Source organism: Corvus kubaryi, unplaced genomic scaffold (genome assembly GCF_017639235.1).
Source record: "Corvus kubaryi isolate FWS band 111438036 unplaced genomic scaffold, C.kubaryi_AGA036_p1.0 37398, whole genome shotgun sequence".
Lineage (NCBI taxonomy): Eukaryota > Metazoa > Chordata > Aves > Passeriformes > Corvidae > Corvus > Corvus kubaryi.
Window position 1 is genome coordinate 13,267,007 of NW_024581137.1, and position 17,258 is coordinate 13,284,264.

General features: G+C 39.6%; 1 protein-coding gene across 3 annotated transcripts; it reads left to right on the forward strand.

Moving 5' to 3' along the window:
• The first annotated feature begins 6 nt into the window (after positions 1–6).
• LZTFL1 (leucine zipper transcription factor like 1) lies at positions 7–16,241 on the forward strand. 3 transcript variants are annotated; one of them, XM_042043357.1, is made up of 10 exons: positions 7–90; positions 7,715–7,839; positions 8,294–8,488; positions 9,008–9,068; positions 9,899–9,967; positions 11,347–11,412; positions 11,547–11,624; positions 13,964–14,122; positions 14,608–14,711; positions 15,278–16,241. In XM_042043357.1, the coding sequence occupies exons 2-10, from the start codon at positions 7,763–7,765 to the stop codon at positions 15,294–15,296; spliced, it is 828 nt and encodes a 275-aa protein (XP_041899291.1). In that variant the 5' UTR covers positions 7–90; positions 7,715–7,762; the 3' UTR covers positions 15,297–16,241. The 3 variants fall into 3 exon arrangements, with proteins under 3 accessions (XP_041899291.1, XP_041899289.1, XP_041899292.1); XM_042043355.1 differs by having other exon boundaries at positions 10–90; positions 13,949–14,122; XM_042043358.1 differs by lacking the exon at positions 7–90 and adding an exon at positions 5,649–5,748 and having other exon boundaries at positions 13,949–14,122.
• The last annotated feature ends 1,017 nt before the right edge of the window (positions 16,242–17,258 follow it).

Below are 17,258 nucleotides of genomic sequence, written 5' to 3' on the forward strand. Positions count from 1 at the left end.
GCAGCACCGCAGCACCGCCTTCCTCCCGCCCCTCCCGGCGCGGGTCGGGGAACTCGGGATAAGCTGGGGTGGGAAAGACCTCTGCGATCGGTGAGTCCAGGTCGTACAGGTTAATGGCAGCCCAAAAAGAAGCCTGGGGGTTGTTTCAGAACAGTTTAGTCAGGTTGGTTGCTGAAGGTTAAAACAGAGGAAAAAATCACGGTAAGGCTTCTTTTCTCAAGGGGCTAAACTTCCAAGAAGAGGAGGCTCAAGGGGTCCTCATCGCTCTCTACAAGTACCTGAAAGGAGGCTGTGGCCAGGTGGGGGCCGGTCTCTTCTACCGGGCCTGCAGTGAGAGGACAAGAGGAAATGGCCTTAAAATGAGAGTGGGGAGATTCAGATTAGAAAAAAAATTTACTGTTAGGGTGGTCTGGCATTGGAATAGGCTGCCCAGGGAGGTGGTGGAGTCACCATCCCTGGGGTGTTTACGAGGCCTCTGGCTGTGGCTGATGTGGTTTAGGTGTTACAGTGGCAGTGCTGGATGGACACCTGGACTGGATGATCTTAAAGATCTCTTTCAACCTTGATAATTATTCTATGATTCTGTAAATATGTCTTAGCATACCCTAGAAAGAAGACAGTTCAAAGACTTGTCCAAGAGCACAGGCAAATTTAGTGTGAGAGAAAAAAAATTTTAAAACTGGATCTTACTGCACGCACACCATGCTCCCTCTTCAGCCTTTGTTATGATTCAAGTCTGACTGCTTGAATCAACAGCATTTGGTAGAGGCTGTACTCTTAATAATTAAGACTCTCTGTGGAAATTGGAGGAAGATAATCTTTTTGAAAGAACTGTAAAAGAATAGCGCTTAAAGAAAATCTCATCACTAACACAGTACCCAGGGGCTCAAATTATAACAATACAGCATGTAATCACATTCTGTTTTTCAGATTCAACAGAAGTGCCGTTATAGAAAAAGTATACTGCAGGGAACACAGGATAAGCTCCAAGGAGCAATCCTTCTGGCAAAGGAATGGTTTCTTATTAGTATTAGCCTGTAACTGACAGTTTAGTATCATTTCTAAAAAGAAAAATGCATGCAATATTGGCCATTATCTCCTGCAGTAATGAGATATCCCCCAAAAGATGCCTGTGAGTGTTTACGGTTCATTCTCAAATCATTCAGGAAAGTGCAGTCTGGCATCACTCTTACTGTTATGGATTATGCATTATAGAGGCATCTCAGTGATAGTACTGGATAATGGTGGCTTATGGCTTCTCTGAATAGATTATTAGATTTTTTTTTTATCTGCTTGAAATTCTCTTTCCTGCTAAAGCAATAAAAATGTTGAACTGACAACATCATTCTGGTCTAGGAAAATGAACTAGTTGACATCATCTGTGTTGTTTTCACAGTTCACACTGCGTGTATTTACAAGAAAGAAAGGCAAGTGAGAGCTGCTATGAAACAGCTCTCTGAAAAGTCTCAAAATTTTCCTAAGGGACTTTTCTTTCTCCATGCATAGCTAACAAAGCAACAAAAACTCAGCCCTACAGTTCTATTACTCAGAGACTTTGCTTACGAACCACCAGCTACGATCATTACCATAGTAATTGTAATTTGTTAGTCATTCTTCAAGTCATAGCGATAATGCAGAGTTTTCAGCTTATGTGCAGTGAGACTTCTAGAGATGGATAACCTTTCCTTGGGCAGTACAATAGTTTGTGTCTGGAAGTAACACCAGAGCTAAGCAGTGCCCATGGTAATTGATAGCATCCCCTCTATTTGTTAGGTATAGCCCAGCTTCCTAAAGAACAATGCTCTGAATTTGTGGAGACAGGCACATGAATAAAAAATAAATGTCCTTTGATTTCTGTTGAAGAAAAGCATAAATGCAACCCTGGCATGGATCTGAAGTTTGTATCTAATTTCTTCTGGATGGCAATCTCATGTCATGTTTGCAGTAGGTTTTCTTTGAAGTTCTTATCCAAAATGAATGCAGTAATTCCCCAGGAAAGTTAAAATAATCTGGGTTTTTTTCAGTCAACAGGACCAAATGTAATTTGAATTGTACATTTAGTTGCATTAGGGCACCATGATGTAGGAGGCAGTGTTCCAAACAGGCTTCCCCACGGAAAATACTCCATTTGATCCTGTGGGAATGATGGTGTCATTCTCATGGGATTGATAGGACTCTCAAGCATGCAAGCACAGGAGGGGAGCTTGGATTGTTAGGGAGGTTTGCAGACACAAATGCAATCTATTTTCTCCTGTAACTTTAAAGAGGCTTAGATCTGGATGACAGAAATACTATACTGACTGTTCTCCACACACAACTACTCTCTTGTCCTCACCACTGTAGACACTTCCACTGCCCCGGGGTCCCTGCTCACTTTGGCTGGAAGGATTTGCAGACCTCTGACTCCTGCTTCTTCAGGTCAGATGAGAAATGTTTGAAGAAGATAACTGGTCAGAATTGTTTCCTTAGAAAATATTGATTGTGAGTGGTAAAGCAGCGATCTGTTTCAGTGGGTTGTGAGGGGAGCAGAGAGAAGCTTGAGGACCCAGGTGCAGCTGTTAATTATTTGTGAAGTAGACACTGCTCTTTGAGGCCCCTGATCCCAATGCTCCCCCCTCCAAATATTACCCATGAAAGGTGATAATTTTGTTTGTAATTCTGTGCTGTTTTCCTCAGAACACCATTTTTGCCCTGGTGTCCTTTGTGGAAGCTCTGGAGGTTGGCAACAGCAAGCACAAAAATCCTTATCACAACCTAATGCACACTGCAGATGTGACATGGACGGTCTCTTATCTCCTTTTCTCCTTTTCAAGACTGACATAGCACTAAGTACAGGAGACAGCTAAAGCCAGACAACACTGACAGGAACGGATTGAAGGCTTAAACAAAAAGAAATAATGAGCATATGGTACATTCCCACAGTGGTTGTCAAGACAGACAACAAATATCTTTGAAGGTGGGCTAGAGAAATTGAAAGCAGACATATTCCAGAATGATGATCAGCCACTGCAGTTTGGGTTTGACTGGCAATTCAGAAAGTTGCCGGTCCACTCAGTGGGGAGGATAAATGGTAGTGAAGGCTCAAATCGTACAGGATACATATGTATCTCATTCTGTTCTTTTCTTACTCCTGGTTATTGCCACAGTCAGAAAGGAAACAAAATGCTTTTTAGTCTGATTCTGTGTGACAGCTCTTTGGCACCTGCTGTTGGCTTCATCTTTTCCCAGCATCTCATTTGCCCTTGGCCCCTGCATTGGCAGAAGTGTAGGGGCAAAGACATCAGTGAAAGGGAGGTTCATCTGTTCAGTGTTTTGTGCTATTCTCTCTTGTTACACCATGGCCATTCAGGGATTGCTCTCTTTGTGGCTGGTACTTGAATACATGCACTTCTGTTCTTTTGTGCTTCATTTCACTGGGGTCCCTTCACTAACAAGTGTACAGAAGCAGCCAAGGTAAGCACTTCCAGGTGCTGAACACTCAATAATTCCATTTATGCACAATCATTCCAAGCTCCATAACTAGGAACTGTGGAAGAAAAGGAATGAGAGAAACCCATGGTTGAACATATTTTGGTCCAACGAAATGCCAGCACTTTTTCTGATGCCATGAGTACCTTAGATGGGCTGTACAAAATCCCCATAAAAATTGTCAGTCAACATTGCTCATGGCAATACTTGTGTTTCCTGCTGTGTGTTGGTAACACCTTTTTCTGCACACCTTGCTGAGGAATCTGAAGAAGTGATGCTGCCAGCATGTACCGTGTGGTGGAGCAGAGGACAGAGAGGTGCAAGCTAACAAGGCATAGCATAGCTCTTGCCAGGTCTTTTAGGCCAGTTTCAACTACTGTAGAGCTGCTTATGCTCAGGAACAACCTTCCGTGCATATGGTCTGTCTTTCTGCACTCCCTTGATTGCCACATGGATTTCAGTTCTGAGGACAGACCTGGATGCCCTTCCCTGAGGGCATGCTCCAGGGCCTCCTGTAAACATGTCTTGAGTCTCCTGTGCTGAATGTAGACTGCACATGTGACTTGTGTTTACTGAAACAGATTTGGAAGGAGTCAGGCTTTATCTGTCTCAAGAGTTGATCCAGATGATTTTGATGGAATTTTTGTCACTTGTTCCTGATTGTGTCTAAAGTAAATAGAAATTAGGTTAGATTTGCCACTAATACAGCTGCTTACTCAAAATCGCCCGTTAATCCTAAATTGGTCACTGCTGCTTTTAGGGCCAGTAGTTAATGAAAATGCACTGCAGGCTGTAGTCAGTAAGACAAATACAATGTTGAGGAATGCAAATTGCAATGGATCCCATTTTTCCCTCTCAAACTGTGGAAGAAGGGCAGTTTTCCCTTGGGGCTACTCAGCTCCGGAAAGTGCCTGGATGGAAACAGCTGCCCAAGTGCAGCAGCCCTCCTGCCTGTGTGTGTTCCAAATGGCCTTTTCCCAGCTTGCTGCTTCCTGGCCTGTTAGTCATTTTGCTGTGTCATTCCAGTGCTCTGCTTTCACTGCTTGTCTAGGTATGGAAGGTGACACCAGCTTTTGAAGTGTCCACTGGTGTCATGGGAGAAGGCCATTACATCCCTTCTTCCTGTTCATAATGGGACAGATTCAATGATCGGCATTTCCTCTGTCTGTGGCTCACTAATATTGCACCTCTGCTGTGACAAATCTGGTCTCCTTCTGCAGGCCTTGAGGACAATTAATGAACAAAATCCATAATTTCAGTGTGCCTTTTGCTTACACTGGAAAATCCCAAGCTCTGTCAATATTACTTTCATCCTCTCCTTAGGTGCAATCAGGGTACAAGACAACTGGGCCAGCTACAAATGGTTAGACTTCTTCCATACACTCAGGTGATGGATGCAAAGTTATTTTTCCACATTTTATAAACTTTTTGGCTGATCCAGGTGAAAGACTCTGGTGACAGTTACCCCACCTGAAGTACTGCATCCAGCTCTGCAGTCTCCAGCATGGGAAAGACATGGACCTGTTGGGTTGAGTTCAGAGGAGGGCCACCAAGATGATTAGGGAGATGGAGCACCTCTCCAATGAGGAAAGGCTGAGATAATTGGGATTATTCAGCCTGGAGAAGGCTTTAAGGTGCCCTAATTATGGCCTTCCAGTACCTGAAGGGAGCCTACAAGTGCTCGTAGTGACAGGACAAGGGAGAACGAGTTCAAACTGAGAGTAGGTTTAGATTAGTTATTAGGAAAATATTCTTCACCGTGAGGGTGATGAGGCACTGGAACAGGTTGTCCAGAGAAGTTGTGGATGCCCAGTTCCTGGGAGTGCTCAAAGCCAGGTTGGATGGGGCTTTGAGTAACCTGGTCTAGTGGAACTAGATGACCTTTAAGGTCCCTGTCAACCCAAACCGTTCTATGATTCTGTGTTGTCCTGCTGACATGCTAATGCTTTGCAAAAATCCGTGTTTAGTGAAAAAGCCTTTGGAAAAAAATCTTAGGTGATGTAAATAAACGCGGGATATTGCCCATCGCGCCGAACTGCCCCTACCCCTTCAGCAGCTCATTGCTGCACAGTAGAGTTTTCCAAACTGCACCTGAGCACGTACGAAATCCAAAGGTAAAGTAAAATAAAGAAAACAGCGCCTTTATCCCCTTCCACGGCGCGCGGGTCACGTGGGCGCGCCGCCGCCAATCGGAGCGCGGCGAGGGCGCTCGCGAGGCTTCGGTCTCCATGGCAACGCTGGGCCCGCAGCCATCCGAGCGCCGGCGGAGCGGCCGCCATGGTGAGTAGCGGGAGGGGGCCGCCGCCCCGCATTCCTCCTTCATCCCGGGATCCCGGCACGGAGCGCCCCGCGTCGGGCGGCCGGCCCGCAAGCGGGGCAGGGGTGCGGCCTGTCGTCATGCGGGAGCCGCTCGGGGCAGCTGCGGCTGCCACCTGCCCACCTGGGCACCCTGCCATCCCTGCGGAGACTCCCAGGGTTTGGGATTTTTGCGGGATCCGGTGGCCCGGTGGTTTATCTGCGTATCAGCGTGGCTGACTCGGAGGTCACGAGTGCTTGTGTGTTTATTTACTAGTTTAATTTCCTGTCTGTCTGTAATGAATAGAAGCTTTTCAACTAAAAAAACCCTCCAGCAACAGCAAAGAGAACATTAATTTAGCTTTCCATATGATCCTCATCTGCAATAAGTGGGACTTTGTGGGTGACATTGGGCTTGCAGCCACACTGTGAGAGCTGGTTTTATTTACTGCTGGTGCTGTTTCCTCGGCTGCATTTAGTTTCCAGAGTATTGATTGTTCATCCAGGTATCCCAGGATTGCATTGTCACTGAAGCTTCCCTGCACGGGTTGTTTACTAAGGACAAGGTGATCAGATGAACTGTTTTGTCTGAGTTACTACATTGCTGTCCCTTCCCAACATCAGCCATCCTAACAAAGTACATCGGAGTAAATGAGATGGACCTGCCTTTGCATCAGCTCTCTAGGGACTGTGGTGATAAACTCCCACTCATGCCCTGTCGTGCCTCCTTGTCACCCGTGCTGCCTGCATGAGCAGTGGTTATTCTGATGTGAGTGCCCATGCCAATAGTTCATTTGAAATAGAGGCACACATAAAAGGGCTACTTAGCCAGATCTAAAACTACTTCCTTCTTCATTTGCCCTGGCAGTATTTGTTTCTGGGCAATAGGCTGTTGAGAAACAAATTCACATTATCACTTAAGATTAAGATCTCCTTCTTCATCAAAAACAGCATGGCCAGCAGGTCGAGGGAAGTGATTCCCCCCTCTGCTCTCATGAGATCATATCTGGAGTGATGCATACAGTTCTGGTGTTCCCAACATAAGAAGGACATGGAAGTGTTGGAGCAAGTCCACAGGAGGGCCATAAAGCTGACAAGAGGACTGGAGCACCCCCCCTACAAAGACAGACAAGTTGGGGTTATTTAGCCTGGAGAAGAGAAGGTTGTGTGGAGACCTCACAGCAAACTTCCAGTATTCTGGAGGAGACCTACAAGGAAGCCAGAGAGGGACTCTTCAGCAGGAACTGCAGTGATAGGACAAGGAGTAATGGGCACTAATTGAAAGAGAGTAGGTTTAGATATACAGAAAAAGTTCTTTATTGTGAGGCTGATGAGGCACTGGAATGCGTTGCCTAGGGAAATTGTGAATGCCCCATCCCTGGCAGTGTTCAAAGCCGGGTTGGATGGGGCTCTGAACAACCCGGTCTAATAGGAGGTGTCCCCACCCATGGCGGGGGGTTGGAACTAGATAATCTTTAAGGTCTCTTCCAACACAAACATTCTGTGATTCTATGATTCTGTGAGAAGTCTCAAGAGTTTACATAAAAAGTAACAAACATAACATACTTTCGTCTGGGTTTTTTGTTAGTACATATATGAAGGATACATGATTCAGCTACATTATGCATGTGTAATGTAATACCAGGACAAGTCCAAGAGCTTCCTCTCCTGTACAGTCCTTCTGGTTCTGATCCTCTGATTGCCTCTGTCTCTGATTTTGTATGACTTTTTTGAGGCTACTTGAGCCCTTGCTTCCAGGTTCTGGAGCTTTCTCACCCACTTATGAGAGGTGTGTAGAGATTAGACCTATGAAAATATGGTTGTTTTTTACCCTGCTAGTTAGCATGCTAACCCTGTGAAAGCAATCACAGAAACTAGTCAGAAGGCAAGTATTCACAGTAGTTATGCTCCTTTTTACTTAAATTTGTTTTTGTGCTTGTGTCCTCCGCAGGCAGAGCTGGGCGTTAATGAGCACCACCAGAACGAAGTGGTCAGCTACATGCGCTTTGCCCGTTTCAAGCGCAGCATGTGTCTCAAAACAGTGGACTCTTGTTTTCAGGACCTCAAGGACAGCAGGTACTGTGTGGGGTGGTTATGAGCAAGAATAAAGCAAAATACGCTAGCAGCAGTGGCAGGTTTGAATACTTTATGGGGTGACTTTTCTCCATTTAGGTTTGTATGTTCTTGTATTTTCCGGAAGTTACAAGTGAAATGCTTTTAAACCCAAGTTGTTCAAATTCTTAGGAATTAACGTAGATATTGACAGTATGACATTGCTTTATATCTTGCTTCTGATGTCTAAACTGGATGCAAGGCTGTAGCTGAATTAATATTTGTGATTTTAATTATTTAAAGAGAAAATTCAAATACAATAACCAATTAGTAGTGCTGTGGTCATCTAATAACTACTGACAGTGGAGGTTTTTAAAAGATATTGCATCATATGAGTGGTACCTTTGTAATAGGATCTCATAACAACGCAGAATTGTAACCTTTATCGTACCTGACTCATTTTGACCGCTCTGTTTAGACTTGTTGAAGAGACCTTCACAGTTGACGAGGTGATAGACATGCTGGATGGACTGCAGAGTGTCGTACACAGTGAAGTGGAGTCAGAGCTCATAAACACAACTTACACCAACGTTTTACTTCTGCAGCAGCTCTTTTCCCAGGCTGAGAAATGGTACCTCAAGTTACAGACAGATGTCTCTGACTTGGAGAATCGGTAACATCTATTGGACTATACTTGCAACAATGGGAAAACTTTGAAGTGTTGACTATTTGCATTCTTTTCCTAACCATAACCAATAGAAACTTATTCTTTTGCTATTTTATCAGTGATAGGTTAGCTTCAATGCTTCCATCTATAAAATAGCAAGATACAAAATGATTTCAAACTTGGCAGCAAGATGTTTTATTGGTAATATTCTTTCTTGAATTAATCAGTTAAGAGCAGGTGATTGAACTCAATTAAAAAGCTTTTGTTGTCTGGTTGGATTATATTTCAATTAAGGATGCTAAGTCTATTCTAATGCATGTATCATACCGTTGCATGACATGATCTGTTGCATTTATGGTATTTGTGTAGGACTTCACCCTGTACTTCTAACAAGAATTTTACATGCAGTAAAAGGCATAGCACCAGCTTGGTGAAATGTGTTTCATAACATAGGTCTTAGTAAATAAATGCCTTCTTTTATATTTCTTTGGTAAATAAATGTGTCTTTTTTTTTTTTTTTCCAAGAGAATTATTGGACCAGGTTGCTGAGTTTGAAAAATCAGAATATACATCTTCAAACAAAAAGGTAGAATTTTATTTTAATCAAATCATAATCAAATGTCATGTGGAGTCATGACAGATGTTAAAAATGCTTAGTATTCACTCTTTGTGTGTAAGAGAAAACCAAAACCCCATCCTTTTTTTTTTTCAAAGCAGTCTTTGAAACTGTCTAAAATTCGCATTTTGCATTTCAGCACCAAGGCTCACTCTGAATTGCCTTGGCTATTTCCAGAGTGCAGGTTCTGCATTTCTGGAGCATGCCTCACACACCTCATCCCAAGGTCAGCCAGACCAGGGATGTGCTGAAGCATCTGCTCCTGGGTTCTCTTCCCCTGGCACCTGGGGTAAGACTGGGATGTTCACTTACCCCAACATGAACCCAAGAGCTGAGAAGATTGCACAGTACAGATATCACTCTAGCTTGTCTTGCATGAATATGTTTGCACCTTACTTGGTTTGGAGTGTAAAGGTATATTTAGTTAATATATATTATTTTTAATACTTTAAATGAGAAAATTATTTGGAGCTTTATAAATACAACCACTCAAATATCTTCTCCTTACTCCTTTGTCTTTTGGTTGCTGCAGGATTGTTAGTCTTCTGTAGAACCATGTCTGCAATACTTTTATGTCTCTATGCAGTATCTTTGTTTAATATAAGCTCAAAGTGAAGTCCATAACTTAGGAGCCAAGGAAACAGTAAAAAATGAACTTGAAATAAAAGGTTGTTCATTTGCTTTACAAAAGAAAGCTGAATTGACTGTCAACTGTCTATTGACTGACAGACTAAAGGAGTACTTTTCTTCCTCCTAGAAATCTGTATAATTTAATTTTTTCACCTTTATTATTTCTTTAGTCCACTGCAGATCCCATTAAACCAAAACTGGCTCCATTAAATGAAGGTGGGTCAGAGCTGCTAAACAAGGTAAGAACTTGGCTGTTCATGCAGTTGTGGTCAATGATCATTCTGCTTATGCAAATGACCTGAATAGCTTTACAGTAATATTTGTATAATGTGTCTGTCACTATACAGACATCATGGTAATATACCCCAGAATGTAAAATGCTAGTAAATTAATAAATATTGCAAAGCATCAGAAATTTACTGCAGTTATGGTCTCTAACATCTATCGCAGTATTAACCCTTCTTTTGCAAAGACATTTTGGTCTCTGTAGTAATTTATTTTTCCATTTAATCGAGTGAAATAGTAAACTAGTTCCATGCAGCTAGCTGGTGCTTCAACAAAGAAGTAAATTAAAATATGTAGCTGGCTGAAATGATTAGGTTATTGAACATTTTCTGTATCACTTGAAGTCAGTCTTATTACATCCAGTTTTTTGTGTTATAAGTTGGTTAAATTCCTCCTGAAGAAACAGGCACTCAAAGAATTTGGAATTTACTGGTTTTGAAAACATCTGATTTCTCACTCGCTAAACATTTTCAGAATTACAAAACACTTTCTAGTACTTAACATTATCAATAGCTTTTATTAGGTATTGTACTCATTTCATTCAACGGAACTTTTCTAAAATGCCACACTTCTTAAAATACCCTTTTAAGTTTTGGGCAATCAAGATAATTAGATAATCTATTTTCTGTCTTCTGTCCTGTGTTCCCAAAATGATGTGTTGAGTACAATGTCTGAATCAAATTGTTGTTACTCACTATGATAATTAAAGCATTCAAGAATTCAGACTTGTATTTTGCTTATAGATTAATGTAATTCTCTTTCAAAAGTAATTTCAAAATCATAACAGTTTTTGTTGAATATGTACATCTGTTGTCTTTTTTTTTATTCCCAAAATCATTCAGAGTTCATATGGTGATTTTACTCTGACTGATAAAACATGATTATTTCCTGTTACATAGAACAGGATATGCAGTAACCTGGTATTTGTCTCTATTGAAAAAGAACTGTGGATAAATTCTTACTTGCCTGATGATTGAAAATATGAATGATGAGCAGCAATGAGATTTGCATCTCTGAACATGCAATTTTTAATAATTAATCTTGATACTAACAAGATGCTGATCTCAACAGTCTCAATGTGGTAAAGTATGTGTCTAAGTGAATGGTCCTCTATGTTACAGTAGAATTGGAAACTTAAATTGCTTTCTCACTGGGGCAAAAAATCATGAAAATTGAATGAATTATTGATTTCTTATGGAGGCCAATTTTATAAGCCTTTAGGATCTCTTTTGCTTTCCTAAGTTATGAAGTGTATTTTCTTCCCTGAAATATTTGGAAAATCCAAAATGGCACAAGAGTGTTCACAAACATTTTCTTGTTCTTTAACCCAAAGACAGTTGCTTATCTCCAGGAAGAAAATGAAAAATTGAAGACCAGACTCAGGACCATAGAAACACAGGTAAATTCCCTGTAAGCTTGGATGCTTAATGCTGCTTACGTATTTAAAAATACCTAAATAAGAATCCCATGGTTATTATTCTTATGTTTTAAGTTAAAATGTTTCTGAGGTTTTAAATTTTCAATATATTGCAGGCTACAGCTGCCCTAGATGAGAAGTCCAAGCTGGAGAAGTCACTGAGGGATTTACAGATGATCCAAGGAGATCAGAAGGTAAATATAATTATATCCTTCTGCTCCCAGAGGGGGAAACTGTTGCCAATACATCCAAAATGTTGGTCTGTATGGTGTGTTTCTTTTCTGGCAAATGCAAGAGTTTGAGTCAGTGTTGTTCCTGCTGACATTGTCTGTTCCTGCTGGTCTGTCAGTCAGCAGGTAATCCATAACATTAGTTGATGTTTTGACATGTATTCAGGAACAATCAGGAAGTATTCCAGAATTCATATTCTCAGGGCTGAGAGTTGTATTAACAGACACAAATCTATGTCTGTTTGTTTCTTCATCCTTACTAATGAAAGAATGATACCTAACCTGTTTTTTAGGGCAACAATTAAACACTAATTCTTTCACACATTTGTCACTTGATGTTCACATGAACAAGCCAGACGTGCTGCTTGTTTGATTTTTTTGTAGTTCTCCCTATATCAGCATGCTGTTAAAAATGTTTCACCATTTATTTTTATTACTTGAGGTTCTTAATCTGTTTTGTAAATGAGGATTCCAACATGGTGAGTTGACACAAATAAATCTGTTCAGGTCACCTCAGTATTTTTCTAAGTTTCTACCTTTATTTGTCAATAATAAGAATTTTCCAAAGTTTGTTCATGTGTAATTGTTTCTTAAATTTAAAACATTTCTATTCAGGCTTTCAACAAAATTAGAGCACTTTAATCCCATTATTTTGAGTAATTGACATTAAAATTCCTGCGGTATTTACAGATTTGGAAGTAAGGTTCAAGATAATAAAACATTTCTATTTTAGTTTTCATATTTTAATCCTGATTTCTTTTTATTTTGCTTTCTACCTGGTTTATGGTATGTACTTGGTTTTCTTAATATGTTAAAAGTTTACTTAGTAACTTTCAAAATTGTATTTAATACTATTTTTAATAGGGAACTCAGTCATGACAAATATTTTCTTTCTCTGTTTTGTTAAACGTTAAATTATTAACGGTTTAAAATACTAAAGGGGTGTATTAAATCCTGGATAATACTGTTTGTAGTGTTAAAAGATTGGAACTAAATCTCATCCTGCTTTTCTGGTTAAACATGAATTGGCCTCAGTGTCAGGGCTGCTGAGTATCTTCAGCTTTCCTGTCCTAATTTGCTCTCTCTAATCTGTTGCTTTCTCCCAGTTGCTCATAAAGCAGTGGATTTCAAACTCTTTGAACAAATAAATGACTGCCAAACCACAATTGGTTCTTAAGTCCCAACTCATCAAATTGATGGGGTTTTTTTAAATTAATAGTTAATAGATGGCTCCACGCACAAAGTGTGAATCAAAGTAACTGAAACTGGGAGTAACTCCCAGCAGTAACTGGGAGTAACTGCTCTGTTGGATAAGGTTAATTGGAAGATTTAGAATTTTTGCATAACTAACTTTTGTCATGGTTAGAAAATAACAACTAAAACATACAAAATGTATGTAGTGCTTTTCAACATTGCAGCCTTGGACTCTTGTCTCAGAATTCAAAATAAGCCTTTATTCTGTAACGGTGCTACTATCAAGTGGTTTCCTATTCTAAAGTCTTAAGTTCCAGATAGAAGAAGGAACAGGGCTTTCTTAGGTTTTAGATTTTGTTGTGTTTAAGGTGCTGCTGGTTCAGCCTCATCCTGAGTCATTACACGTTTGAGTTTGAAACTGAGCTTTAAAACCTTAGAATGTTTTGTGTTTGGTTTTTGTTTTGTTTTATTTAAATGAAAATCCATAGAACAGTTACATTATTATAGTGTTTTATGACCCAGAGCTGATGTTCAGAAAGGTCTGAGTTGTTTCTTCTCGTAAGGAAAAAAGGAAAGTTGCTTCACAAGCAACTTGGAGCCTCTTTGTGTAAGACATCTGAGAATGGTGCAATGTTGGTACCTGACTGAGAATGTGAGCCAAAACACTTTCAGCCTTTCCTACCTGTACTACACTAACAGTTTTGTAAATGTTTCAAAAATATATTGTAACATAGACGTTTAGTTCTTAAATGGTAATTTTCTGTATGGTAAATAACTTTCTGTTATATGATTCATCCTCTGGCTCTAACTAATTCCTAAAGAAGTGAAGTACAAGAACTTGAAATCTCATCTTAGCAGAGAAGACATTCCAGCCATCTTTAAAAGGCATTTATTAACAATTTTTTAAGTTTTAAATTAGTCCCTGCTGTAACTTTTTTTTAGTTAAAGCACTTCTCATTTAGGTTTTACAGGAGTAACATGAACACAATTATTAAAAATGAAGATGTGCCTACTTTGTGTGGAATTTTGCACTTAAAATTTTAAATATTTCTTCCCTTGAATTTTACATGTTTTAAATATTTCTTCTATTGAAGAATAATGCAAACCAGGATATCACTGAACTGGAGAATAAAGTGGCAGCTTTGAAATCCCAGTTTGAGAAGACTTTGAATGACACTACTGCAAACCAAAAATTCTTAGAAGAGGACTTGGTGACAACAAAACATAACTTACTGAAGGTTCAGGATCAGCTATCCACAGCTGAAAAGGTTAGCATTTTATTGTATTGTAAAGATGAATTCCTTACTCACATTTTAATTGATTAGTAATTTAACAAGCATATGCTACAGGATGCAGAGTTTACCAGGCCACACTTTTGCCCTTATATTTTTGTTATTTCAGTGGAAAAGCACATTATACATAAAATAGCAAGCCCACAATTAACTGCATGGTCATAACTAGATGAATATTAAAGAATTGACCATTTGTCTGGATAGAAATTTTTAAATGAAAAGCATATTCTCAGTCTTCTGAAGACTTTTGGCCTGATTTTGTTATAAAATGAAGTTAGTGTTTCTATGTCTGTCCCAGTAATCTGATTTGAATCTACCAGCTGACTTCATCTAAATTTGAGTAAGTTATGGAAACTAGTACTGCCAACCAAATTTGAGGAGGAAAAGCAAGTAGGTTTTTTTTTTAATATTTTGGTCTAGTCTTCATAATATGTAAATAATACGTTGATGTTATTGTGTAGGAACTGGAGAAGAAATTTCAGCAAACAGCTGCCTATCGCAACATGAAAGAGATTCTCACCAAGAAGAATGAGCAGATAAAGGATCTGCGTAGAAGACTTTCCAAGTAAGTGCCTGTCTGTCCCAGCAAGATCCTTGTTCTGGATCCACGTTCTGCTCCCATTTTGTCTCTAAAACAGTTTATACATTTTCCTTAAAAAGAAGTTCTAATAGGCTATTCCCTGAGTTTTGACAAGCATCCTTTGAATGGATGTTCAGTGTTGTTAGGGCTGGTGTGTGCAACAGCAGCTGTCATGTAGCAAGTAATGAGAGACTTCAGTATGGAGAGGATGGAGGATAATGGTGGGTGTGGCAGATAAGGCCTCAGGTGCTACACACAGAGATACAGATGGGAGATGTTCCAGATGTTTTGGCAATTTTTTGGATTTGTGGGTAGGTCATTCCTTCATTTTCCTGTTGGGTAAACTGGCCAGTTTTAAAAGGAGAAAATAGTCTAAAAAGTAAATGCATGTGTCTGTAGCTTAAGTCATACAGTAAACCTTGACAGAAATGTATCAGTCTTGGGTGTAATTTATTGCTTGGGTTTCATATTTTCTTTAGAGACAAAATGTCTTCGGGGTGTTTTCAAGTCTGTTTTAATGATTTTTCTATTTATTCTTTTTTAATCCTCAGATATGAGTCAGAGGACTGAAATACCAAAAAGCATCTGATCTATCAGAAGTTGTCATGGAAAGAAAATGTAGACTGGTATTATTTTTCAGTAATTTTTGTTTTGAATTATGTATTCTTTGCTTCTAGTGTTCAAAATAACTATTAATATTAATTTCACACTGAAACTCTACTTCCTTGTAAACCTAAAATTTATAGATACTAGTTTCTGCAGTCCCATTTTTAGTGGTTAGCCATTGACATTCATTGAGAAATAGCAAACAGGACCTTGTTGAAGAACTGAGAACATTCCCTACAAACAGAGGAGTTTATTTTTGTTAAGAAAAGGGAAAAAAAAGACCAAAAATACATGTATTAGAGTTTTTGATGTCTTCAAGGTGGAAACTCCAGTTGTTACTTTTGTGTAGTTAATATAGTTAAGAAGTAGCATTATATGTAAAAATTGCATCAGCAAAAGTAAAGAGTAGGAGGAACAAAAAGAAACACTTTGATTCTATAATGTTACTTCACATTGGGCATGTCATAGCTCCGCAAGTGTGGTCAGTAGCACTTTTCTAGAGGGTGTTCATTAGACAGTGAGATAAATATGCTTTATAGCCAAAGTGCTGGACCCTTTCAAATAAAGTTGTGCTTTTTCACTTGAATTCATTTAAAGCAAATTTGAACATCAAAAGACAGATTCTGATTTTGCCAGTATTCTTAATATTGAGATGATAATCTAAATACGCATAGGAAAGTTAATGAAGCAACTTTTTTGGGAAATAAGTCATTTTAAGTGTTTTCATCTCCTTTCTTAATGTAACCTCACCAGAAAACAGCTTACTTCTCTTGACTCTTCTACTTGTCATTCTCTGCCTTGCGTTTGTTTGTCAGTCACCTGATAGTGCATTCTACTTGTTCATCTGTCCCTGTTCATGTGTATCTTGTATTTTACTCCAAATAAAATACTATGTTTTCAAACATTTAATCTTTAAGGAGCTGGATTTTTTAATAGGAATGTTTTGTATAGCTGTTTTTTTAATATCTGTGGGAATGGTGGCCGACCAGTAAAGAACCTTGCTAGAAATGAGAACATTTAAATTACAGATTCGTGCTCAAAGCCACATCAAAGCTCACATCAAACAGCTGTAAAAGAGCGTGCCAGTGACAGGGCTGAGGAGAGACTGGGGTGTTTATGTTACAGAAACTGACATTTAACAGTGTTTTTCTCAGGAGCTGCTTGAACTGAAACGGGTCTTTTTTTCCTCATTATTTCTTTAACAAGCAAAGCTGTTAAAATTGCTTAACTCAAATCTGCCATACACTTACAGTCTAAGTTCTCCTGTTTTCTTTTAACTTCTCATGTTTTCTGTAAGCTCTCCTGTCTTTTGCCTCCCACTGGTTTAGTGAGGTTGGTTTGGGATAGAGCCCTGTGCCTGTGGCAGGATATTATTGCTGTAGCACAATAGTAGTGTGTTATGGCGTGGCATTCTCCTCATGCAGTGGCAGTTAAGATAATGAAGGGTATTCTTTTGCCCCATGTACAGTCACTAAAATTTTAAGCTCTTAGTAGGAATGTACCAAAGAGCTTTTTGGCTGGTTTTGCTCAGAGCAGCAGGAATACTTGTCTGGATGAATGTTGCGGGTTTTTTCTTTGTAATAACACTCATTTTAATGAGATCGGTTACTATTTCTGAAATGGCAGGTAAAGGGTGAAGAGAGACAGAGATTCTCAGTGACTTCTGCTGGTCTTCTTTTCTCGTAAATCTTTGACTCTTGATTTAGCTGGAATATTGACTCTGTGATTGACCTTCATTTTCTGCTTAGAAACCATCTCAGCAAGAAAGTACACTGTCAACTTCAGTATATGGCTAGGTCTCAATGAAATAAGTTGGCTGTAGACCAGCATTGTTACACACCTTGTTATCTCCTCAAATGAGTAAGGCAAAACTTGTAAAGAGCTGTGCAGTGCAAAATTGAAACTCTGAGTTCCTGCCTTGCAGAT